General features: G+C 43.6%; 1 protein-coding gene across 1 annotated transcript in view; it reads right to left on the reverse strand.

Moving 5' to 3' along the window:
• LOC135515012 (fatty acyl-CoA reductase 1-like) overlaps positions 1-27,220 on the reverse strand; it is a 69,941-nt gene that overhangs the window by 12,914 nt on the left and 29,807 nt on the right. The window contains exons 3-5 of the mRNA XM_064938804.1: positions 7,511-7,686; positions 1,413-1,592; positions 374-551 (exon numbers count right to left, since the gene is read on the reverse strand). Of these exons, the coding sequence (XP_064794876.1) occupies positions 374-551; positions 1,413-1,592; positions 7,511-7,686 (534 nt within the window). The remainder of the gene's footprint in view (positions 1-373; positions 552-1,412; positions 1,593-7,510; positions 7,687-27,220) is intronic.

The following is a 27,220-nucleotide window of genomic DNA, read 5'->3' on the forward strand; positions in this document are numbered from 1 at the left end:
CTACACACCCAATCCCCCTTGAAGTCTGACTGTACACAGGGGAGATATATTGACCAGTGTACTATTACAGCGATCGATCGCTAATTCCCATCCATTTGGCACCACAGCAGGACATGATGGTGTGAGAATTGACAGAATTCTGACTGAGCCCTTTTACCATCACAGTGAAAGTGCTACATAGATTTTTATAAATTGTGATATATTTCTCAACAGTCAGGTGGCTGAGCCAATCACACTTCTTCTGATACACTTATCTTGCTGACAGAATGTGATCCATGTATCTATTGATCATCTATTGACTTTATTGCTGTAATCTAGTCCCACAGAATGATGTATGTATATGATACTGTATCTCTATGGTAACGGCACTCACAGGGAAAGGCTCCTGCCAGCTGGCTCCCACTATGGAGGGTCTGATGATGCCGATGCTGAGCTTGCTGCTCTCCTTCTGAACCACGCACTCTGCCAGGGCTTTGGTGTAGGTGTAGGTGTTGGGGCGGTCCCCGATGAGGCGCGGCGTGATGTCACGGACGATGCTGTCCTCCATCCACCTGCAGTCGCAGACACAAGAGGACACTCACAATTAGACTCACATCACAATGGTACAGGACACATGCCAGGATTGAAGTAAAGTTGGCATTTTGAGGGCCTCCCGGGTGGCGCAGTGGTTAAGGGCGCTGTACTGCAGCGCTAACTGTGCCACCAGAGACTCTGGGTTCGCGCCCAGGCTCTGTCATAAACCAGCCGCGACCAGCAGGTCCGTGGGGCGACGCACAATTGGCCTAGCGTCGTCCGGGTTAGGGAGGGTTGGCCGGTAGGGAAATCCTTGTCTCATCGCGCACCAGCGACTCCTGTGGCGGGCCGGGCACAGTGCACGCTAACCAAGGTTGCCAGTTGCACGGTGTTTCCTCCGACACATTGGTGTGGCTGGCTTCCGGGTTGGATGGCGCTGTGTTAAGAAGCAGTGCGGCTTGGTTGGGTTGTGTATCGGAGGACGCATGACTTTCAACCTTCAGAGTTGTAGCGATGAGACAAGATAGTAGCTACTAAAACAATTGGATACCATGAAATTGGGGAGAAAAAGGAGTAAAATTCACAAAAAACAAACAAACAAAAAAAGTTGGCATTTTGTGTAGATAGATGAAACGTCGTGTGGCTTCGTGACAATGACCACAAGAGCAGCTGTTCACCGATGTGACAGGTACAACGTAGTTCCACCTCCAACTGTGCCAAATCATCAGCTATGCCAGTTAATGATCCTGCTTGATCTGATCGAATCCAGGCCTAAGTGCCATTTATCTTCACTGAGCATATTTTCAATGCATGAAATTCACTTCCTGAATAGATGAAATCGTAATAGTAGCAACCCCACCCCCAACTCAGATGCAGAAAGTTGACATCACACTACTCACTCCAGGGAGTCGATGAGCTTCTTGGGTTCTACAGGCGGTGGGTAGATGATCTCGTCGATGTGCTTGCGGTTGCAGTTGGCGTAGGCTGTGGAGATGTGGATGAAGGCCTGGAGGTGGTGCATCTGCTGGGCCAGATTCAGGAGCTGCTGCGTGGCAATCACATTCAGCTGCAGGGCGTGTCTGGGAAGAGAGGACACACACACAGCAGGACTAGGTAAGAGATCACTGTCCATAAGTACACATACGAAGCATAAGCACACTATGCATTCCCGTAACATCCTCACAAGGAGAGAAGTGAGACAGTGAGAGAGAGAGAGAGAGAGAGAGAGAGAGAGACCCAGAAAGAGAGAGAGAGAGAGACCCAGAAAGAGAGACAGACCGAGAGAGACAGAGGGAGAAAGAGAGAAACAGAAAAAAAGAGAGAGGAGGGTGAGAAAGAGAGGGAGACAGAGGGAGAAGAAGAGAAACAGAAAAATAGAGGAGGGTGAGAAAGAGAGAGAGACAGAGGGAGAAGAAGAGAAACAGAAAAGGAGAAGAGGGTGAGAAAGAGAGAGAGACAGAGGGAGAAGAGAAACAGAAAAAGAGAAGGGTGAGAAAGAGAGAGAGAAAGAGGGAGAAGAAGAGAAACAGAAAAAGAGAGGAGGGTGAGAAAGAGAGAGAGACAGAGGGAGAAGAAGAGAAACAGAAAAAGAGAGGAGGGTGAGACAGAGAGAGAGACAGAGGGAGAAGAAGAGAAACAGAAAAAGAGAAGGGTGAGAAAGAGAGAGAGACAGAGGGAGAAGAAGAGAAACAGAAAAAGAGAAGGGTGAGAAAGAGAGAGACAGAGGGAGAAGAAGAGAAACAGAAAAAGAGAAGGGTGAGAAAGAGAGAGAGAGAGGGAGAAGAAGAGAAACAGACAGAAAAAGAGAGAAGGGTGAGAAAGAAAGAGACAGAGGGAGAAGAAGAGAAACAGGAGAAGAAGAGAAACAGAAAAAGAGAAGGGTGAGAAAGAGAGAGAGAGGGAGAAGAAGAGAAACAGAAAAAGAGAGAAGGGTGAGAAAGAGAGAGAGACAGAGGGAGAAGAAGAGAAACAGAAAAAGAGAGAGAAGGGTGAGAAAGAGAGAGAGAGAGGGAGAAGAAGAGAAACAGAAAAAGAGAGAAGGGTGAGAAAGAGAGAGAGACAGAGGGAGAAGAAGAGAAACAGAAAAAGAGAGAGAAGGGTGAGAAAGAGAGAGAGAGAGGGGAAGAAGAGAAACAGAAAAAGAGAGGAGGGTGAGAAAGAGAGAGAGACAGATAGTGCTTCTCAGCCACAGTCAAGCAGTGTAGAAGGTGTGTGTGTGTGTATGTAAGTGCAGATGTCAGATGTGGTTTTGCAAACTTTTATAGAGCACTAGGGTAGTTTGAGAACTATTATAGAGCACTAGTCCAGTTTGAGAACTATTATAAAACACTAGGCCAGTTTGAGAACTATTATAGAGCACTAGTCCAGTTTGAGAACTATTATAAAACACTAGGCCAGTTTGAGAACCATTATAGAACAATAGGCCAGTTTGAGAACAATTATAAAACACTAGGGTAGTTTGAGAACTATTATAGAACACTAGGGTAGTTTGAGAACTATTATAGAGCACTAGGGTAGTTTGAGAACAATTATAGAACACTAGGCCAGTTTGAGAACTATTATAGAACACTAGGGTAGTTTGAGAACTATTATAGCACACTAGGCCAGTTTGAGAACTATTATAGAGCACTAGGCCAGTTTGAGAACAATTATAGAACACTAGGGTAGTTTGAGAACTATTATAGAACACTAGGCCAGTTTGAGAACTATTATAGAACACTAGGCCAGTTTGAGAACTATTATAGAGCACTAGGCCAGTTTGAGAACTATTATAGAACACTAGGCCAGTTTGAGAACTATTATAGAGCACTAGGCCAGTTTGAGAACTATTATAGAGCACTAGGCCAGTTTGAGAACTATTATAAAGCACTAGGCCAGTTTGAGAACTATCATAGAGCACAAGGCCAGTTTGAGAACTATTATAGAGCACGAGGCCAGTTGAGAACTATTATAAAGCACTAGGCCAGTTTGAGAACTATTATAGAGCACGAGGCCAGTTTGAGAACTATTATAGAGCACGAGGCCAGTTTGAGAACTATTATAGAACACTAGGCCAGTTTGAGAACTATTATAGAACACTAGGCCAGTTTGAGAACTATTATAGAACACTAGGCCAGTTTGAGAACTATTATAGAGCACTAGGCCAGTTTGAGAACTATTATAGAACACTAGGCCAGTTTGAGAACTATTATAGAACACTAGGCCAGTTTGAGAACTATTATAGAGCACTAGGTCAGTTTGAGAACTATTATAGAACACTAGGCCAGTTTGAGAACTATTATAGAGCACTAGGCCAGTTTGAGAACTATTATAGAACACTAGGCCAGTTTGAGAACTATTATAGAACACTAGGCCAGTTTGAGAACTATTATAGAACACTAGGCCAGTTTGAGAACTATTATAGAACACTAGGCCAGTTTGAGAACTATTATTAGTTTAGAACACTAGGCCAGTTTGAGAACTATTATAGAGCACTATTATAGAGCCAGTTTGAGAACTATTATAGAGCACTAGGCCAGTTTGAGAACTATTATAGAGCACTAGGCCAGTTTGAGAACTATTATAGAGCACTAGGCCAGTTTGAGAACTATTATAGAGCACTAGGCCAGTTTGAGAACTATTATAGAACACTAGGCCAGTTTGAGAACTATTATAGAACACTAGGCCAGTTTGAGAACTATTATAGAACACTAGGCCAGTTTGAGAACTATTATAGAGCACTAGGTCAGTTTGAGAACTATTATAGAGCACTAGGTCAGTTTGAGAGAGAACACCACTGTGTTTGTGGACTGCTCCTAACTGTGGTCCTCACTGTTCCAAGCCGCTGAGTCATTAATGAATTCCGCTGTTGTATTTTCATTAGGGTGCCAGATATACTGTATCCTAGCAGCTATAGTGCTTATCACTGCTTCAGTGCGAGGCTTGACGAGCCTTGTACATTTGCACAGCACAGATGTTGTGTCTAGGGCTCTATCTGAAATGCTGTGGTCTGGGTCCCAGTGATTAAACTGTTGTCTGATTATGGTCCAACTCCCCCTGGCAACTTTGTTTCCCTGGAGACAGGGTAACATCATTGTGTGTCAGACGAGAGAATGTGAGAGAGAACAGGGGAGAAAGAGAGAGAAATACAGAGGAAGGGATGGAGAGGTAGGGCGAAGAAAAGTGAAAGAGGGAGGAGAAGAGAGCTATGATGCTGTTCAGAGAACACTCTCACAGCTTTTCCCTAACTGAGCTGTCAGTCATGGCTAATGTCCCGCCTCCCCACACCTCCTTTCACCTCTCTGACTGCATCTCATCCCTTAAGGCTGTCCTGTCTCTCCTACTCAACGGGATCTGTTCCCAGCAGGCACACAGGCACCCAGACAGGCGTATTTAACAGTATGATGAAGACTTGTGAGAATACACTGAGACAGACACAGAGCTCTTTAATGTTTTAATAATCCCGCTGAAGACCTCATTCCTGCTTCCTCACTGAGTAGGAGACATCTAAAGTCATCTCTCTACCCCCTACAGCTAGCTACCTGTAGACTCCCTGGATACATCTCTATACCACCTACAGCTACCTACCTGTAGACTCCCTGGATACATCTCTATACCACCTACAGCTACCTACCTGTAGACTCCCTGGATACATCTTTCTAACCCCAACAGCTACCTACCTGCAGGCTCCCTGGATACATCTCTCTACCCCCTACAGCTAGCTACCTGTAGACTCCCTGGATACATCTCTCTACCCCCTACAGCTAGCTACCTGTAGACTCCCTGGATACATATCTCTACCCCCTACAGCTAGCTACCTGTAGACTCCCTGGACACATCTCTCTACCCCCTACTGCTACCAACATGTAGACTCCCTGGATACATCTCTCTACCCCCTACAGCTAGCTACCTGCAGACTCCCTGGATACATCTCTCTACCCCCTACAGCTACCTACCTCCAGACTCCCTGGATACATCTCTATACCCCCTACAGCTAGCTACCTGCAGACATCTCTCTACCCCCTACAGCTAGCTACCTGTAGACTACCCCTACAGCTAGATACACTCCCTGGATCTCTACCCCTACAGCTAGCTACCTGCAGACTCCCTGGATACATCTCTCTACCCCCTACAGCTACCAACCTGTAGACTCCCTGGATACATCTCTCTACCCCCTACAGCTAGCTACCTGCAGACTCCCTGGATACATCTCTCTACCCCCTACAGCTAGCTACCTGCAGACTCCCTAGATACATCTCTCTACCCCCTACAGCTAGCTACCTGCAGACTCCCTGGATACATCTCTCTACCCCCTACAGCTAGCTACCTGCAGACCTGATACACTACCCCCTACAGCTAGCTATAGACTCCCTGGATACATCTCTACCCCCTACAGCTACCAACCTGTAGACTCCCTGGATACATCTCTCTACCCCCTACAGCTAGCTACATGCAGACTCCCTGGATACATCTCTCTACCCCCTACAGCTAGCTACCTGCAGACTCCCTGGATACATCTCTCTACCCCCTACAGCTACCAACCTGTAGACTCCCTGGATACATCCAACCTCTACATCCCCCTACAGCTAGCGACCTGCAGACTCCCTGGATACATCTCTCTACCCCCTACAGCTACCAACCTGTAGACTCCCTGGATACATCTCTCTACCCCCTACAGCTAGCTACCTGCAGACTCCCTGGATACATCTCTCTACCCCCTACAGCTACCTACCTGCAGACTCCCTGGATACATCTCTCTACCCCCTACAGCTACCAACCTGTAGACTCCCTGGATACATCTCTCTACCCCCTACAGCTACCTACCTCCAGACTCCCTGGATACATCTCTCTACCCCCTACAGCTAGCTACCTGTAGACTCCCTGGATACATCTCTCTACCCCCTACAGCTAGCTAACTGCAGACTCCCTGGATACATCTATCTGTGTCTCTCACCACATGGAACATCGATGCACTGTCTACTATGTGAGATGATGAAACCACGTGAATATTGAAAACTTAAACAGTTCCAATTTTTAAATTGAATTCTATAAGACTTTATTCGCTCAACATTGCATTGGATTTACATGTAATATGTTTAATTACTATTTATGTAAGTGTTTGCCTGTCAACCATCTTTGGTGAACAATATTGCTTGACAGTGTCACACCCTGACCATAGTTTATTTTGAATGTTTCTATGTTTTGGTTGGTCAGGGTGTGATCTGAGTGGGCATTCTATGTTGGATGTCTTGTTTGTCTATTTCTATGTCTGGCCTGATATGGTTCTCAATCAGAGGCAGGTGTTAGTCATTGTCTCTGATTGGGAACCATATTTAGGTAGCCTGGGTTTCACTGTGTGTTTGTGGGTGATTGTTGCTGCCTCTGTGTATTGCACCAGATAGGGCTGTTTTCGGTTTTCGTACGTTTGTTATTTTGTTAGTTTCATCATGTATAGTTTCCTTATTAAATCAAATGAATCACAACTACGCTGCATTTTGGTCCGCTCCTCCTTCCCACAACGAAAGCCGTGACAGACAGACGCTACACAGACGCTATATTATCTTGGGATCTCTGTTGTGTTTCTCAACATCCTCATCATACTCTAGATGTATCAGCTTTCCCATTGGTCAACACCAGAACACAAACAGTCCAGACTATCAACCAAACATCACTTCCAGTAGGAAGTGCCTGGACAATGGGCACTTTCTGGGACAATGACAAAGCAAAACCCTCCGACCCCATAAACCAGACCTGAGTAAAATATCAAAATAAAACATGTGACCAAGATAAAGATGACCCTGGCCCATATACGGGCTGACCTCTCAACTACAGACTGTCTACTGTGTTGACGTCAGTTAATAGGATCTCTATGTCTTTGTACCTCTCTCTGTGTCAGACACAAGCTATGTCCATGCATTTATATACTATCAAACGGATTTGTTGAGTTGATAAAGTGGTGAGTTAGCATGATAGCTAGGTGATAGAGGAAGAGTCAGTGTGTAGGGGGTGTGGTCCTCACTTGAGGGGTTCGTCGAAGCGGATGGTGGCAGCACAGTGGAAGATGATGTTGACGCAGGAGGTCAGTCTCTCTACGTCCTCAGGACTGATGGCCAGGGCAGGCTGTGTCAACTCACTGCAGATAGGAACTATCTTCTGGTGGAAGTCTGGGTTGTCCTCCCTCACGCGGTCAAACAGCTGCAGGAAATGCACACATAGATGCATCAGATCATATCAACATATGTCAAGCCATTGATTTAGCCAGGTCCATATGTAAAGGACGCTGTATGCATTGATGTCTGTAACGATTCTGTCTACATGGATGTTTGGCTGTAGGCTATTCCTCTGCACAACTGCTACTGTGTAAAGCCATGTCAGCTTTTACCTAACAATAGCACCATGGTAGTATTTGCAAGCCTCAGTATTAACAATATGGTTCATGTTGATCGATGTAATTGATGAATGACTCTAGTATTTAAACACAGATCAAGTGGGTGTCAATATTTGCATTTTCCCACAATGCTCTAGTAGCAGCGGTGTCGCCCATGGGAGACCACACTCTGCAGTACCAGAGCACTCTGTGTGTGTGTGTGTGTGTGTGTAACATATTCCCTGTTCTTATGACTCAGATGAGGCAGGGAGTGCACCTTACGAAACATGACACAGGAAATGAAACCTCATCACCAAGGAGGGAGATAATATCACTCCTTATCCTCCAAGCAAGAACCATTATCAACAAATTGTAGGTTTTAGTCTTGAATGCAGGGAACTGTGTTTTAGCGCTGAATATAAGAACACAACAAACAGAAGGGAAGATAAAGTCTCTTGTGACAGACGAGACATAAATCAAGTGGCTGGCCAGTGTGCACCTCAGATTTGGCTCTGGGTGTCGACAATTAAGGAAGACACAAAACACAGAAAGTTGTAATGGGACATTTCAGATTGCTAGTGATTAAGATTAGCATGTGTGAGTTATGAAATTGGATGCCTCTCCATCTCTGTGTGTGTGTGTGTGTGTGTGTGTGTGTGTGTGTGTGTGTGTGTGTGTGTGTGTGTGTGTGTGTGTGTGTGTGTGTGTGTGTGTGTGTTCCGACTGCCCTGGTAGGCAGACCACTCTAAGTGAAGAGCAGGACAGATGTTGAGTAATGCCTCCAACAGCTGTTCATATCCATGTTCTCTCTCTCCATCTCCATCCTTACATCTATCTCTCTCTCCATCTCCATACATCTATCTCTCTCTCCATCTCCATACATCTATCTCTCTCTCCATCCCTCCCTACATCTATCAATTCAATTCAAGGGCTTTATTGGCATGGGAAACATGTGTTAACATTGCCAAAGCAAGTGAGGTAGATAATATATAAAGTGAATTTATAAAGTGAAATAAACTACTAATTTTTATTGTTTATTTCACTTTTGCATATTATCTACCTCACTTGCTTTGGCAAAGTTAACATGTTTCCCATGCCAATAAAGCCCCTTGTATTGAAATTAATTGAAAGAGGGAGGGGGAGAGAACGGATCAGTTTCACTGTCTGCAGCCGGCTGTTCCCTTCACTATTATCTGAATGGTACCAGCCATACAGAAAACCACTGCTGCTGATCCTACAAAACGCTACTAACTGTACATCATGTATAGTACCAACACTACTACTACACTGTACATCATGTATAGTACCAACACTACTACTACACTGTACATCATGTATAGTACCAACACTACTACTACACATCGTGTATAGTACCAACACTACTACTACACATCGTGTATAGTACCAACACTACTACTACACATTGTGTATAGTACCAACACTACTACTACACATCGTGTATAGTACCAACACTACTACTACACATCGTGTATAGTACCAACACTACTACTACACATCGTGTATAGTACCAACACTACTACTACACATCATGTATAGTACCAACACTACTACTACACATCATGTATAGTACCAACACTACTACGACACATCATGTATAGTACCAACACTACTACGACACATCATGTATAGTACCAACACTACTACGACACATCATGTATAGTACCAACACTACTACTACACATCATGTATAGTACCAACACTACTACTACACATCATGTATAGTACCAACACTACTACTACTACACATCATGTATAGTACCAACACTACTACTACACATCATGTATAGTACCAACACTACTACTACACATCATGTATAGTACCAACACTACTACGACACATCATGTATAGTACCAACACTACTACTACACATCATGTATAGTACCAACACTACTACGACACATCATGTATAGTACCAACACTACTACTACGACACATCATGTATAGTACCAACACTACTACTACACATCATGTATAGTACCAACACTACTACTACACATCATGTATAGTACCAACACTACTACTACACATCATGTATAGTACCAACACTACTACTACACATCATGTATAGTACCAACACTACTACTACACATCATGTATAGTACCAACACTACTACTACACATCATGTATAGTACCAACACTACTACTACACATCATGTATAGTACCAACACTACTACTACACATCATGTATAGTACCAACACTACTACTACACATCATGTATAGTACCAACACTACTACTACACATCATGTATAGTACCAACACTACTACGACACATCATGTATAGTACCAACACTACTACGACACATCATGTATAGTACCAACACTACTACTACACATCATGTATAGTACCAACACTACTACTACACATCATGTATAGTACCAACACTACTACGACACATCATGTATAGTACCAACACTACTACTACACATCATGTATAGTACCAACACTACTACTACACATCATGTATAGTACCAACACTACTACTACACATCATGTATAGTACCAACACTACTACTACACATCATGTATAGTACCAACACTACTACTACACATCATGTATAGTACCAACACTACTACTACACATCATGTATAGTACCAACACTACTACTACACATCATGTATAGTACCAACACTACTACTACACATCATGTATAGTACCAACACTACTACTACACATCATGTATAGTACCAACACTACTACTACACATCATGTATAGTACCAACACTACTACGACACATCATGTATAGTACCAACACTACTACTACACATCATGTATAGTACCAACACTACTACGACACATCATGTATAGTACCAACACTACTACTACACATCATGTATAGTACCAACACTACTACGACACATCATGTATAGTACCAACACTACTACTACACATCATGTATAGTACCAACACTACTACTACACATCATGTATAGTACCAACACTACTACTACACATCATGTATAGTACCAACACTACTACTACACATCATGTATAGTACCAACACTACTACTACACATCATGTATAGTACCAACACTACTACGACACATCATGTATAGTACCAACACTACTACTACACATCATGTATAGTACCAACACTACTACGACACATCATGTATAGTACCAACACTACTACTACACATCATGTATAGTACCAACACTACTACGACACATCATGTATAGTACCAACACTACTACGACACATCATGTATAGTACCAACACTACTACGACACATCATGTATAGTACCAACACTACTACACTGTACATCATGTATAGTACCAACACTACTACGACACATCATGTATAGTACCAACACTACTACTACACATCATGTATAGTACCAACACTACTACGACACATCATGTATAGTACCAACACTACTACTACACATCATGTATAGTACCAACACTACTACGACACATCATGTATAGTACCAACACTACTACTACACATCATGTATAGTACCAACACTACTACGACACATCATGTATAGTACCAACACTACTACGACACATCATGTATAGTACCAACACTACTACGACACATCATGTATAGTACCAACACTACTACGACACATCATGTATAGTACCAACACTACTACTACACATCATGTATAGTACCAACACTACTACTACACATCATGTATAGTACCAACAACTACTACACATCGACACATCATGTATAGTACCAACACTACTACGACACATCATGTATAGTACCAACACTACTACGACACATCATGTATAGTACCAACACTACTACGACACATCATGTATAGTACCAACACTACTACTACACATCATGTATAGTACCAACACTACTACTACACATCATGTATAGTACCAACACTACTACGACACATCATGTATAGTACCAACACTACTACGACACATCATGTATAGTACCAACACTACTACTACACATCATGTATAGTACCAACACTACTACTACACATCATGTATAGTACCAACACTACTACTACACATCATGTATAGTACCAACACTACTACACATCGACACATCATGTATAGTACCAACACTACTACTACACATCATGTATAGTACCAACACTACTACTACACATCATGTATAGTACCAACACTACTACTACACATCATGTATAGTACCAACACTACTACTACACATCATGTATAGTACCAACACTACTACTACACATCATGTATAGTACCAACACTACTACTACACATCATGTATAGTACCAACACTACTACTACACATCATGTATAGTACCAACACTACTACTACACATCATGTATAGTACCAACACTACTACTACACATCATGTATAGTACCAACACTACTACTACACATCATGTATAGTACCAACACTACTACTACACATCATGTATAGTACCAACACTACTACTACACATCATGTATAGTACCAACACTACTACTACGACACATCATGTATAGTACCAACACTACTACTACACATCATGTATAGTACCAACACTACTATCATGTATAGTACCAACACTACTACTACACATCATGTATAGTACCAACACTACTACTACACATCATGTATAGTACATCAACACTACTACTACACATCATGTATAGTACCAACACTACTACTACACATCATGTATAGTACCAACACTACTACTACACATCATGTATAGTACCAACACTACTACTACACATCATGTATAGTACCAACACTACTACTACACATCATGTATAGTACCAACACTACTACTACACATCATGTATAGTACCAACACTACTACTACACATCATGTATAGTACCAACACTACTACTACACATCATGTATAGTACCAACACTACTACTACACATCATGTATAGTACCAACACTACTACTACACATCATGTATAGTACCAACACTACTACGACACATCATGTATAGTACCAACACTACTACTACACATCATGTATAGTACCAACACTACTACGACACATCATGTATAGTACCAACACTACTACTACACATCATGTATAGTACCAACACTACTACGACACATCATGTATAGTACCAACACTACTACTACACATCATGTATAGTACCAACACTACTACTACACATCATGTATAGTACCAACACTACTACACATCATGTATAGTACCAACACTACTACTACACATCATGTATAGTACCAACACTACTACTACACATCATGTATAGTACCAACACTACTACTACACATCATGTATAGTACCAACACTACTACTACACATCATGTATAGTACCAACACTACTACTACACATCATGTATAGTACCAACACTACTACACATCATGTATAGTACCAACACTACTACTACACATCATGTATAGTACCAACACTACTACTACACATCATGTATAGTACCAACACTACTACGACACATCATGTATAGTACCAACACTACTACGACACATCATGTATAGTACCAACACTACTACTACACTGTACCAACACTACTACACATCATGTATAGTACCAACACTACTACTACACATCATGTATAGTACCAACACTACTACGACACATCATGTATAGTACACATCATGTATAGTACCAACACTACTACTACACATCATGTATAGTACCAACACTACTACTACACATCATGTATAGTACCAACACTACTACTACACATCATGTATAGTACCAACACTACTACGACACATCATGTATAGTACCAACACTACTACTACACATCATGTATAGTACCAACACTACTACGACACATCATGTATAGTACCAACACTACTACTACACATCATGTATAGTACCAACACTACTACTACACATCATGTATAGTACCAACACTACTACGACACATCATGTATAGTACCAACACTACTACGACACATCATGTATAGTACCAACACTACTACGACACATCATGTATAGTACCAACACTACTACGACACATCATGTATAGTACCAACACTACTACGACACATCATGTATAGTACCAACACTACTACTACACATCATGTATAGTACCAACACTACTACGACACATCATGTATAGTACCAACACTACTACGACACATCATGTATAGTACCAACACACTACTACTACACATCATGTATAGTACCAACACTACTACTACACATCATGTATAGTACCAACACTACTACTACACATCATGTATAGTACCAACACTACTACTACACATCATGTATAGTACCAACACTACTACTACACATCATGTATAGTACCAACACTACTACTACACATCATGTATAGTACCAACACTACTACTACACATCATGTATAGTACCAACACTACTACTACACATCATGTATAGTACCAACACTACTACTACACATCATGTATAGTACCAACACTACTACTACACATCATGTATAGTACCAACACTACTACTACACATCATGTATAGTACCAACACTCATGTATAGTACCAACACTACTACTACACATCATGTATAGTACCAACACTACTACTACACATCATGTATAGTACCAACACTACTACTACACATCATGTATAGTACCAACACTACTACTACACATCATGTATAGTACCAACACTACTACTACACATCATGTATAGTACCAACACTACTACACATCATGTATAGTACCAACACTACTACACATCATGTATAGTACCAACACTACTACTACACATCATGTATAGTACCAACACTACTACTACACATCATGTATAGTACCAACACTACTACGACACATCATGTATAGTACCAACACTACTACTACGACACATCATGTATAGTACCAACACTACTACTACACATCATGTATAGTACCAACACTACTACTACACATCATGTATAGTACCAACACTACTACTACACATCATCATGACACATCATGTATAGTACCAACACTACTACTACACATCATGTATAGTACCAACACTACTACTACACATCATGTATAGTACCAACACTACTACTACACATCATGTATAGTACCAACACTACTACTACACATCATGTATAGTACCAACACTACTACTACACATCATGTATAGTACCAACACTACTACTACACATCATGTATAGTACCAACACTACTACTACACTGTACATCGTTTCATGTGTCTCTCCTCAGGCCGGTGGTGTCTGGTCCCCTGCAAGAAGGTGGGGTGCCTGAGGTCCCTCCGCCCCCTCTGGACATCGAGGGGTCTCCGGCATACACAGTTCGGGGCATTCTGGATTAGAGACGCCGGGTTGGGGGCCTACAGTACCTCGTGGACTGGGAGGGGTACGGTCCGGAGGAGAGATGCTGGGTTCCGGTGGGGGACATTTTGGACCCTTCTCTCCTCGTAGATTTCCACCGCCTCCACCCAGATCGCCCAGCACCTCGTCCTCCGGGTCGTCCTCGAGGACGGTGGCGGCGCGCTGCTTGGGCCGCACGTCAGGGGGGGGGGGGTACTGTCACGACTTCTGCCGAGGTTGGCTCTCCTGCCTGTTCGGGCGGTGCTCGGCGGTCGTCGTCACCGTCCTACTAGCCACTACCGATCCCTTTTTCGTTTGTCTGTTGGTTTTGTCTGATTAGTTTCACCTGTGTGTAGTTTAGTTAATTAGTGTCCTTATATGTAGTAGGTTGTCCCGCCCTTGTTTTGTGCGGGATTGTTTTTGTCTTCATGTCATTTGGTGGAGTTCTTGTGTTTTATTCTCCAGTCTATTATGATCCTGTGTTGGATTATTCACCCTGTGTGTTGGGTTGACCGTCGTCTTTTGTGCATCGGAGAATAAACTGTCAAATCACTGAAACCTGCTCTCTGCGCCTGATTCCACCCACCTTGGTACATCGTGACAAATACAAATTAACAGTAAACATTACACTCACAGAAGTTTCAAAAGAATAAAGACATTACAAATGTCATATTATGTATATATACAGTGTTGTAACAGTGTGCAAATTGTTAAAGTACAAAAGGGAAAATAAATAAGCATAAATATGGGTTGTATTTACAATGGTGTTTGTTTTCACTGGTTGACCTTTTCTTGTTGCAACATGTCACAAACCTTGCTGCAGTGATGGCACACTGGTATTTCACACAGTAGATATGGGAGTTTAATCAACATTGGGTTTGTTTTTTAATTCTTTGTGGATCTGTGTAATCTGAGGGAAATATGTGTCTCTAATATGGTCATACATTGGGCAGGAGGTTAGAAAGTGCAGCTCAGTTTCCACCCCATTTTGTGGGCAGTGTGCACATAGTCTGTCTTCTCTTGAGATCCTTTCTCAATAGCAAGGCTATGCTCACTGAGTCTGTGCTTAGTCAAAGCTTTCTTTAAGTTTGGGTCTGTCACAGTGGTCAGGTATTCTGCCACTGTGTACTCTCTGTTTAGGGCCAAATAGCATTCTAGTTTGCTCTGTTTTTTTGTTAATTCTTTCCAATGTATCAAGTAATTATCTTTTTGTTTTCTCATGATTTGGTTGGGTCTAATTGTGTTGCTGTCCTGGGGCTCTGTAGGGTGTGTTTGTGAACAGAGCCCCAGCACCACCTTGCTTAAGGGACTCTTCTCCAGGTCTCCAACTCTCTGTAGGTGAGGGCTTTGTTATGGAAGGATTGGGAATCGCTTCCTTTTAGGTGGTTGTAGAATTTAATGTCTCTTTTCAGGATTTTTATAATTAGCGGGTCTCGGCCTAATTCTGCTCTGCATCCATTATTTGGTGTTCTACGTTGTACACAGAGGATATTTTTGCAGAATACTGCATGCAGTCTCAATTTGGTGTTTGTCCCATTTTGTGAATTCTTGGTTGGTGAGCGGACCCCAGAGCTCACAACCATAAAGGGCAATTGGTTCAATAACTGATTCAAGTATTTTTTAAATCTAGATCCTAATTGGTATGTTGAATTTTATTTTTATTTTGATGGCATAGAATGCCCTTCTTGCCTTGTCTCTCAGATCGTTTAGGCCAAGGTATGTATTATTTTGTGTGTGCTCTAGGGCAACAGTGTCTAGATGGAATTTGTATTTGTGGTCCTGGTGACTAGACCTTTTTAGAAACACCATTATTTTGGTCTTACTAAGATTTACTGTCAGGGCCCAGGTCTGGCAGAATCTATGCAGAATATGCCACTTTATGTTTGTATACCCTACATTACTCATCTCATATGTATATACTGTACTCTATACCATCTACTGCATCTTGCCAATGCCGTTCTGTACCATCACTCCTTCATATATCTTTATGTACATATTCTTTATCCCTTTACACTTGTGTGTATAAGGTAGTAGTTGTGGAATTGTTAGGTTAGATTACTCATTGGTTATTACTGCATTGTCGGAACTAGAAGCACAAGCATTTCGCTACACTCGCATTTACAAATAAAATGTGACAAATAAAATTTGATTTGATATCTAGGTGCTGCTGTAGGCCCTCCTTGGTTGGTGACAGAAGCACCAGATCATCAGCAAATATTAGACATTTGACTTCAGATTCTAGTAGGGTGAGGCTGGGTTCTGCAGACTTTTCTAGTGCCCTTGCCAATTCGTTGATATATATGTTGAAGAGGGTGGGGCTTAAGCTGCATCCCTGTCCCACCCCACAGCCCTGTGGGTGTAACGACGTTCTTCTGTTGAAGGAGGAGCGGACCAAAATGCGGCGTGATGGTTACTCATGTTTATTGAAGAAAATGACTAGACAATGAAAATACTGAAATGTAAGAAAACAACAGACGGAAACGTGAAAAAACTATACAAAAAAAAAACTATCTAGTGAAACTAAACACAGCGACAGGAACAATCACCCACAAAACACTCAGAGAATATGGCATCCTAAATATGGTTCCCAATCAGAGACAACGAATATCACCTGACTCTGATTGAGAACCGCCTCAGGCAGCCATAGACTACGCTAGACATCCCACAAAACCCCAAGACAAAAACACACCACAATAACCCATGTCACACCCTGGCCTGACCGAAGAAATTTGTGTGTTTTCTGCCTATTTTAACCACACTTTTTGTTCATGTACATGGATTTTATAATGTTGTATGTTTTTCCCCTAACATCACTTTCCATCAATTTGTATAGCAGACCCTCATGCCAAATTAAGCCAAGGCTTTTTTGAAATCAACAAAGCATGAGACGACTTTGCCTTTGCCTTTGTTTTGGTTGGTTTGTTTGTCAATTAGGGTGTGCAGGGTGAATACCTGGTCTGTTGTACGGTAATTTGGTAAAAACCAATTTGACATTTGCTCTGTACATTGTTTTCACTGAGGAAATGTACGAGGCTGCTGTTAATGATAATTAATTTTGTCCTGTAGTTCATTCAAGGTAATTGGAGAATCCAGTGGGTTCTGGTGTCTTTTATAGTTGATTCTAAGACTTGTATTTCAAAATGTATATGTTTTTGCTGTTTGTTCTTTGCTATAGAGCCAAAAAGATTGGAGAAGTGGTTTACCCATATATCTCCATTTTGGATAGTAATTCTTTGTGCTGTTGTTTTAGTGTTTTCCAATTTTCCCAGAAGTGTTTAGAGTCTATGGATTCTTCAATTAGTTTGAGCTGATTTCTGACGTGCTGTTCCTTCTTTTTCCGTAGTGTATTTCTGTATTGTTTTAGTGATTCACCATAGTGAAGGCGTAGACTCAATTTTTCCGGGTCTTTATGTTTTTGGTTGGATATGTTTCTCAATTTCTTTCTTAGATTTTTGCATTCTTCATCAAACCATTTGTCATTGTTGTTCATTTTCTTCGGGTTTTCCATTTGAGATTTTTTAGATTTGATAGGGAAGCTGAGAGGTCAAATATACGGTTAAGATTTTCTACTGCCAAGTTTACACCTTCACTATTACAGTGGAACGTTTTACCCAGGAAGTTGTCTAAAAGGGATTGAATTTGTTATTGCCTAATTGTTTTTTGGTAGGTTTCCAAACTGCATTTCTTCCATCTATAGCATTTCTTAATATTTCTCAGTTCCTTTGGCTTTGATGCCTCATGATTGAGTGTTGCTCTGTTCAAATAGACTGTGATTTTGCTGTGGTCTGATAGGGGTGTCAGTGGGCTGACTGTGAACGCTCTGAGAGACTCTGGGTTGAGGTCAGTGATAAAGTACTCTACAGTACTACTGCCAAGAGATGAGCTATAGGTGTACATACCATAGGAGGCCCCTCGAAGCCTACCATTGACTATGTACATACCCAGCGTGCAACAGAGCTGCAGGAGTTGTGACCCGGTTTTGTTGGTTATGTTGTCATAGTTGTGCCTAGGGGGGCATATGGGGGAGGAAATGCTGTCACCTGCAGGCAGGTGTTTGTCCCCCTGTGTGCTGAGGGTGTCAGGTTCTTGTCCGGTTCTGGCATTTAGGTACATTTTAGTACATGTCCCTGGGCCTGGAAATGATTGATTTCCCCCTCCAAGATAGAGAAGCTGTCTTCGTTAAAGTATGGGGATTCTAGTGGGGGGATATAGGTAGCACACAGGAGGACATTTTTCTCTGTTAAGATCATTTCCTTTTGAATTTTTAGCCAAATGTAAAATGTTCCTGTTTTGATTGGAGTGAGTTAGGTCTGCTAGGTCTGCTCTATACCAAATTAGCATACCCCCTGAGTCCCTTCCCTGTTTCACACCTGGTAGTTTGGTGGATGGGACTATCAGCTCTCTGTAACCTAGAGGGCAACCAGTGGGTCTGTCTCCTCTATACCAGGTTCAAATCAAATCAAAGTTTATTTTTAACGTGCGCCGAATACAACAGGTGTTGAACTTACAGTGAAATGCTTACTTACAGGCTCTAACCAATAGTGCAAAAAAGGTATTAGGTGAACAATAGGTGAGTAAAGAAATAAAACAACAGTAAAAATATGTACAGAATCAAGGCTATAAATGTAGCGAGGATACATACAGACACCAGTCAGGCTGATTGAGGTAGTATGTACATGTAGATATGGTTAAAGTGACTATGCATATATGATGAGTAGAGAGTAGCAGTAGCGTAAAAGAGGGGTTGACGGTTGGTGGGTGGCCGGACACAATACATATAGCCCAGTTAGCCAATGTGCGGGAGCACAGGTTGGCCAGCCCAATTGAGGTAGTATGTACATGAATGTATAGTTAAAGTGACTATGCATATATGATAAACAGAGAGGAGCAGCAGAGTAAAAGAGGGGTTGGGGGGGCACACAATGCAAATATTCCGGGTAGCCATTTGATTAGGCTTGGGGGTAAAAACTGTTGAGAAACCTTTTTGTCCTAGACTTGGCACTCCGGTACCGCTTGCCATGTGGTAGTAGAGAACAGTCTATGTGTCACAGGTGTTGTCAGAAGTGGACCAAAGTGCAGCGTGGTGAGCATAAATTTTATTTTAAAATGTCGCCAACAAAACAACAAACAACCATGAAGCTTACAGGGCTAAGTGCCACAAACAAAGTTAACTACCCACACTGAAATGAGGGAAAAAGGGCTACCTAAGTATGATTCCCAATCAGAGACAACGGTAGACAGCTGTCCCCGATTGAGAACCATACCTGTCCAAAATATAGAAATAAAGAAACATAGAAAACAAAGTATAGAATGCCCACCCAAATCACACCCTGACCAAACCAAAATAGAGACATAAAAAAGCCTCTCTAAGGTCAGGGCGTGACACTGTGACTGCGGTGGCTGGGGTCATTGACAATTTTTAGGGCCTTCCTCTGACACCGCCTGGTGTAGAGTTCCTGGATGGCAGACAGCTTAGCCCCAGTGATGTACTGGGCCATACGCACTACCCTCTGTAGTGCCTTGCGGACAGAGGCCCGAGCAATTGCCGTACTAGGCAGTGATGCAACCTTTTGAGGATCTCAGGACCCATGCCAAATCTTTTTAGTTTCCTGAGGGGGAATTGGCTTTGTCGTGCCTTCTTCATGACTGTCTTGGTGTGTTTGGACCATTCTAGTTTGTTATTGATGTGGACACCAAGGAACTTGAAGCGAAACGAAGAAGCTCAACTACAGCCCCGTCGATGAGAATGAGGGCGTACTTGGTCCTCTTTTTCCTGTAGTCCACAATCATCTCCTTAGTCTTGGTTACGTTGAGGGAGAGGTTGTTATTCTGGCACCACCCGGCCAGATCTCTGACCTCCTCCTTATAGGCAATCTCGCCGTTGTCTGTTATCAGGCCTACCACTGTTGTGTCGTCTGCAAACTTAATGATGGTGTTGGAGTCGTGCCTGGCCATGCAGTCGTGTGTGAACAGGGAGTACAGGAGGGGACTGAGCATGTACCCCTGGGGAGCTCCAGTGTTGAGGATCAGCATAGCAGATGTGTTGCTACCTACCCTCACCACATTGTGGTCGGCCCGTCAGGAAGTCCAGGATCCAGTTGCAGAGGGAGGTGTTTAGTCCCAGGATCCTTAGCTTAGTGATGAGCATTGAGGGTACTATGGTGTTGAATGCTGAGCTGTAGTCAATGAATAGCATTCTCACATAAGTATTCCTTTTGTCCAGGTGGGAAAGGGCAGTGTGGAGTGCATTAGAGATTGCATCACCTGTAGATCTGTTTGGGCGTTTCTTGCAGGATGACAATATCTGTATTACCGATTTCTTTGGTGAAGTCCAGGTTCCTGCTCTTTAGGCCAAAGGCAGATGACCTCAGGCCTTGGATATTCCAGGATGAGATAGTGAAGGCTTTGTGTTAAAGTGTCCAATGTTGTTGGTCGTGTGGTTTGGCCTCAGGTTAGTAAGTGTGAGCAGAGCCTGCTGTGCATCTGGTACATGCCATTGGCTTGGGCTAGGGGGTTGGGGCTGTTTGCCTGCCCATGGCCTGGGCATATGTGTGACTTCCATGTTGAGGACCTCATTGCGGGGGTGGGGTGCATGGGGTGGGCATGAGGGGTATAGGTCTGATCTAAGGGGGCCTAAATGGGGTGTGGGCATGGTTGACTTGGGGGGAAAGGGGGGTGTTGATTGGTTGGGGGGGGTGGCTGGTGGTGCTGTGGTCTGGAAGTAAGTCCTCTTGGCATGGGTCCTCTATGTATAGATTCTGGGGGGTCCTGCAGGTCTGGGAGAGTGTCTCGCTAGTCTGGGTGGGCTGTCTATTGATCTGTTTCTCCTGTGTGAAGTGTTGGGGCTGCGTTTGAGAGCGATGTCCTTTAGAGTCCGGGCGAAGGTGGGTACTGCTGCCTTGTATAGGTGGACCTGGTCATAGAGGCTGTTCAAGTCCAGGATGGAGTGGTGGGCCAGGAAAATATTTGGTTTTGAGGCACAATCACGGGAAATACTTGCGTTTACCCGATGTATGGTAGCAGGGTGGAAGTCTTTTCGTGGTAGCAGGGTAGAGATAACCACTTGTGATTTGGGGAAAGTAGAAGAAGCTTTTTCAATCACTCCCTTCAGTGCTGTGGCCACCCTTTCCTGTTGTGTTCTCAGGTTGTTTGTGCCTGTGTGTATTATTATGTGGCTGGGTCAGACAGAAGGTCTAGGGCGCGCTGAGTGTTTGGACACCAGAGTTTAGACACAATGTGTTTGGGAAAAAGTTATTTTTCTTGTATATATTACCCATTTGAGTCCATAAGGAGTACAATCTGTGTCTTGTGTTTGTCCTCAGTGAGTCTGGGGGGGGTTGTCAGGAGGGCTATCAGGGTGGCTGACAGGGGGGGGGGGGTGCTTAGAGGGGGTGAAAGCCCCTGGGATTGGAGTTCTTCATTTGTCTGTTTGTCTGTTCTGCTATGATGTCGGCGCTATGGTCAGGGCCTGGTGTGGACTATTCTGCTGTGGTGTCGAGACTTTTGTTGGGAGCTGAGGTGGGCTGTTCTGCTGGCTTCTCTGCAGGGGTGGCTACCTCTCTAGTAGGTTGTTCTCTGTCACACGCCATCCCGCTCACCCTCTCCTCCAGCAGTCTGATCCTCTCCACTAGTGCTCTGTTCTTCTCCTGCTCTTGCTTTTTATATTGTTGAAGTTGTCTCACCACAGTCCATAGTGCAGATACAGTGGGGCAAAAAAGTATTTAGTCAGCCACCAATTGTGCAAGTTCTCCCACTTAAAATGTGTGAGAACTTGCAAATAAAGTCATACAAAATCCTACAATGTGATTTTCTGGAATTTTTCTTCTCATTTTGTCTCTCATAGTTGAAGTGTACCTATGATGAAACTTACAGGCCTCTCTTATCGTTTTAAGTGGGAGAACTTGCACAATTGGTGGCTGACTAAATACTTTTTTGCCCCACTGTATGTCTCTTTCCACCTCCAGCTCTCTGGGTCTGGTTAAGGGGGTGTTGTTGTGCTGGACTGTTGTCTGTGTCTGTGGTGACTGGAGTGTAATCACCTGCTGTTCCAACTCCACCTGCCTTACCTCCCAGCTGGGTAAATGTGTCCTTCATTTCAATGAGGGAGTAGTAATTTGTGCTGTGACGTTGACTTTCCACTGGGGGTGGCTCGTCTGTGGGGTTATATGATGAAGAGTTCTGGTCTGACTTGCTTGGGGTGGGGGTATCTTTATCAAGGGAGAGCTTCTCCTGCTGGGCTAATTCTTTGATTAGGTGAAAGTCCAGCTGAAACTGTTTGGGGTTTCCCTGTACCATTACTGTTCCAGACTTATAGAGATTTATATTAGCTGACTCAGAGTCCTCGTTGTCTAGTATCCTGAGTTTCCACCCCTCGTTAACATCACCTCTCTTAACAGAGGGGTAGTGTGCTAATATAGCACTGTGCCATGCCAGGGGATGGTTTGTGTGGAAGATGAGGTTGCTGATGTTCCCATTTTTATAATAGTCAGCAAAAAGTGTCTCTTGATTTTCCATAAGGAGCTTCATTTTGTGATCTTTTCTTGCCTTATCATTCTTTACATACACAAAGTACTGTATTTTAATTACCTCTGAACAGCGGGAGGGAGCTTCTAAGGCCTCTCCATTTGGTTGGAGCAGACCTTTCAACTCTCCTGCCATTGTTGGGCTAAAGGGCTTTGACACCTCTCACTTGACACGTCAGTGCAAAATTGAAATTGTATCAGGCTTGGCAGCCTTAATTGAGCATTAAGTCCTTATAAAGTAATGTAATGTATTTTTCTTCTTGGCTTTAAGAAATAAAATATAGCTTCTCTCTCTCTCCCTCTGAAGGGAGTCGTGGGTGTGTGGAGTGCCTGCCGCCAGCCTCGCTGCCTCTCGTGCCACATGTCAACCAGACACAGATGAGGAGCGGCATGAAATGACTGGCAGCGTGCCAAATTGGCAGCCTAGGCCTCTCTGTCAAACTCCCTGTCTCTGGGCGGGTCTCTGGGTGGGACCTGTATGTAATGGTATAGCCATGTGTCGGTGAGTGCTCTCTGATCATGCCAACCTGCCCCAGATGAGTCTATATGTGAAGAACTAGCTTACCTGGTTAAATAAAGGTCAAAAAGAAAAGCCTATGGGTCGTAAATCTCCAGACTCTCCTCCCACTTCAACAGTGGCGCTTTATGGACTTTCACAGAAACCCAACACTAATGGCCCCTTCCTTTCAGCTAGCAACCCGAGCTGCCATGTTAAAACAGCTTCACTGACCATCCTGTAAATATAGCCATTCATTCACAGTCCCATTAGAGATGTCAGGCAAAGCGAGAGAGAGAGAGAGAGAGAGAGAGAGAGAGAGAGCGAGAGAGAGAGAGATGTCCCTTGGAGCAAAGATATGACAGGGAAAGAGAGAGTAGCTAGAGCGAGATAAGAGAGGGAAGGGAATAAAAGTTACAATGTGAATGACAGAAAGGAAGGATGTAGAGTGTTTTGTGTGTGCTGTTGTCCCTAGGGAGGCTTGTATACAGCAGCATAATGAGATTGTATTGCTCATGCATGGTGGAAAGTGGTTGGATGTGATGGGGAGTGGAGTGTAGCTGACTGGGTGTCTCTATGCCAGGTGAGCCACAACTTCACAGGCGTGAAATAGAATCATGACAGAGCTGCAGCTCTGGAGTGATGCAGACTGGGCCTCTTATTCATAGTCTGTCCTGCTTCATATACAGGCCCCCTGGTGGCTGAAGCAATCACATGTATGGCTCAGGATTGGCACAGAAACACACACACACACACACACACACACACACACACACACACACACACACACACACACACACACACACACACACACACACACACACACACGCCAAAGAGGCTGTCTCTGCAGGTAGCCGGCTGGTAAGTGGTCAGATTAAACACAGTACACACCAAAGATATCCCTGGCGTCCTCTCCCGCTCCTGGTCGAACACCTGTTAGTGTTTCAGCCAGGCTGGGTGGATGGATGGATGCTGGGTAATTGGGACTGCTCTGCGTTTGGCCCCCTCTCTGCTGATCACAAAGCCGGAAATATACAGTAGCTTGATGTCCCTATAAGTCTACAGTACAAAGGTAGAGCACTATAATATAGGGAATGGAGCTGTTTAAAGACATATCATGGCTTTAAGCCATTTCTATGTGTCTGTGTCAGTTTATTATCTCTGTTTAGTCTCTATATTCTCTGTAGTTGGCTCTTGGGGAGAGACATTGGAGTTGACTTCCAGGAACGATTTGCCTGGGAGAGAGCGCCAGCTCTCTTGGACGTCATCCAGTTCCCGTACGTACCACGGCTCTTCAAAGACCCGGGGGATTCTTCAGCGGTGCAGACCAGGGCATAGGTCACAAAAGCAAACAGAGGTGGAAGACAGAGCATTGATGTGCTCAACTCAATACAAGAGGATCAATACCAACAGGACAGTACATTTTACTTTATGGTGACAGACTGCAATATTAGAATTTGCGCTCGGCAGTCGGCACACCGATGGCATGGCATTCCACTTCTGAGACAGTGACCTCATGGCTAACCATGAAAAATTCCATTATCCCTCTAGAACAAACCAAATGGAACTAAGGACTACTTTGTAATGAGTGATACGAATCCATGTGGTCACTGGAAACCACCGACAGGGACAGGCCTAACTCCATGTTTTACTGATCAAGCAAATGTAATGCTCATGCTAACTGCATCTTCTCCTCAGTGGTTGTACCGTTGTAACCCCTAGGGGTTAGAGAAGGTGACAGAGGGATGTGGAGAGGGTTGTGGCACCTCTGAGGAGCGATGCTTGTGGCCCCCGGCGGACAGCCCTGGTCCAGAGGGGTGTTCGGCCGAGCGGAATCCCGGAACTCGGATCTGACCGCTACTGTCGTCAATCCATCGATTACAGAGGAAACCAAGCTGACAGCTCCCCCACGCTCCAACGAGCACAGAGACACACACTGCATCATGGCAGGAAAAACACACACACTTCAACAAAAAGTTTCCATTCACAGTTCATCAAAGGGAGGAACATGGTGAGGCTGGGTAATCTTGATGAACACGATATCCTCTGTGATATAGAGAAGACTTATCTTATCGATCCTGACATCAAAACCTGGAGCCTCTCAGAACCTCTGACTCCTTTAGAGGAAATTAAAATGGACCTTTCTCATCCCAGGCAAATCAATAGCATGCACGTAATGTACACCCACCCACCCACACACACCCACTCACACACACACACATCAAGGGCTAAGTCATTACACATGAACAAGTCAACTCTGACCCCCAAGCATACCATATTTTCATATTTCACAGCGAAACTCTCTCTCTTTTCCTCTCGCTGTTTAAGCTCCATCCATCAACCACAAGTCCAAGACTGGAGAGCAGTAGGTGACCAATGGCTGTGCAGGTCTGAAGAGATGACCTCAGGGCTCTGTCTACTGCCTCCTCCAAGTCATTCATGTAGGACGTCTGTTAGAGTTGGAGACGTTGTGATTTGGTGTGCACCAAGGCACCGTTCTAGCATCGCTACTTTTTGACCTCAACATGCGGTCACACAAAAAGGTCATCAATCATGCAGAAAGACCATCACATTGGATCAGCTAAATGCCTTGTCTAATACACAAACAACTATCTAGATGTGGAAAGGGCAAGGCGCTTGGCAGACTCTTTATCCCTATGGGGACACCAGTGTGGGTTGCTATGGTCCCCATTAGGATAAGAGCCACCACTGAGCATGTGCTACATGCATGCCTGCCCTACCCTGAGGGACCTCCTGGCACTGTTCAATGTACTAATTTGTTTCACAAACCAAGTTAATGTATGGCCTAATTATATGCAAAACATTATCTCTCTCTCTCCCTCTCTCTCTCTGAAGGGAGTCGTGGGTGTGTGGAGTGCCTGCCGCCAGCCTCGCTGCCCCTCGTGCCACATGTCAACCAGACACAGATGAGGAGCGGAATGAAATGACTGTCACCGTGCCAAGCTGGCAGCCTAGGCCTCTCTCTGTCAAACTCCCTGTCTCTGGGCTGGACCTGTGTGTAATGGTATAGCCCTGTGTGGGTGAGGGCTGTCTGAACTGTTAAATCCACCATTTCAACAGAGCTCTAAAGGGCCTTGTAATATACCTTGACGTATTTAAATGTAATTC

The sequence above is a fragment of the Oncorhynchus masou genome, chromosome 26 (assembly GCF_036934945.1).
Source record: "Oncorhynchus masou masou isolate Uvic2021 chromosome 26, UVic_Omas_1.1, whole genome shotgun sequence".
NCBI classification, from domain to species: domain Eukaryota; kingdom Metazoa; phylum Chordata; class Actinopteri; order Salmoniformes; family Salmonidae; genus Oncorhynchus; species Oncorhynchus masou.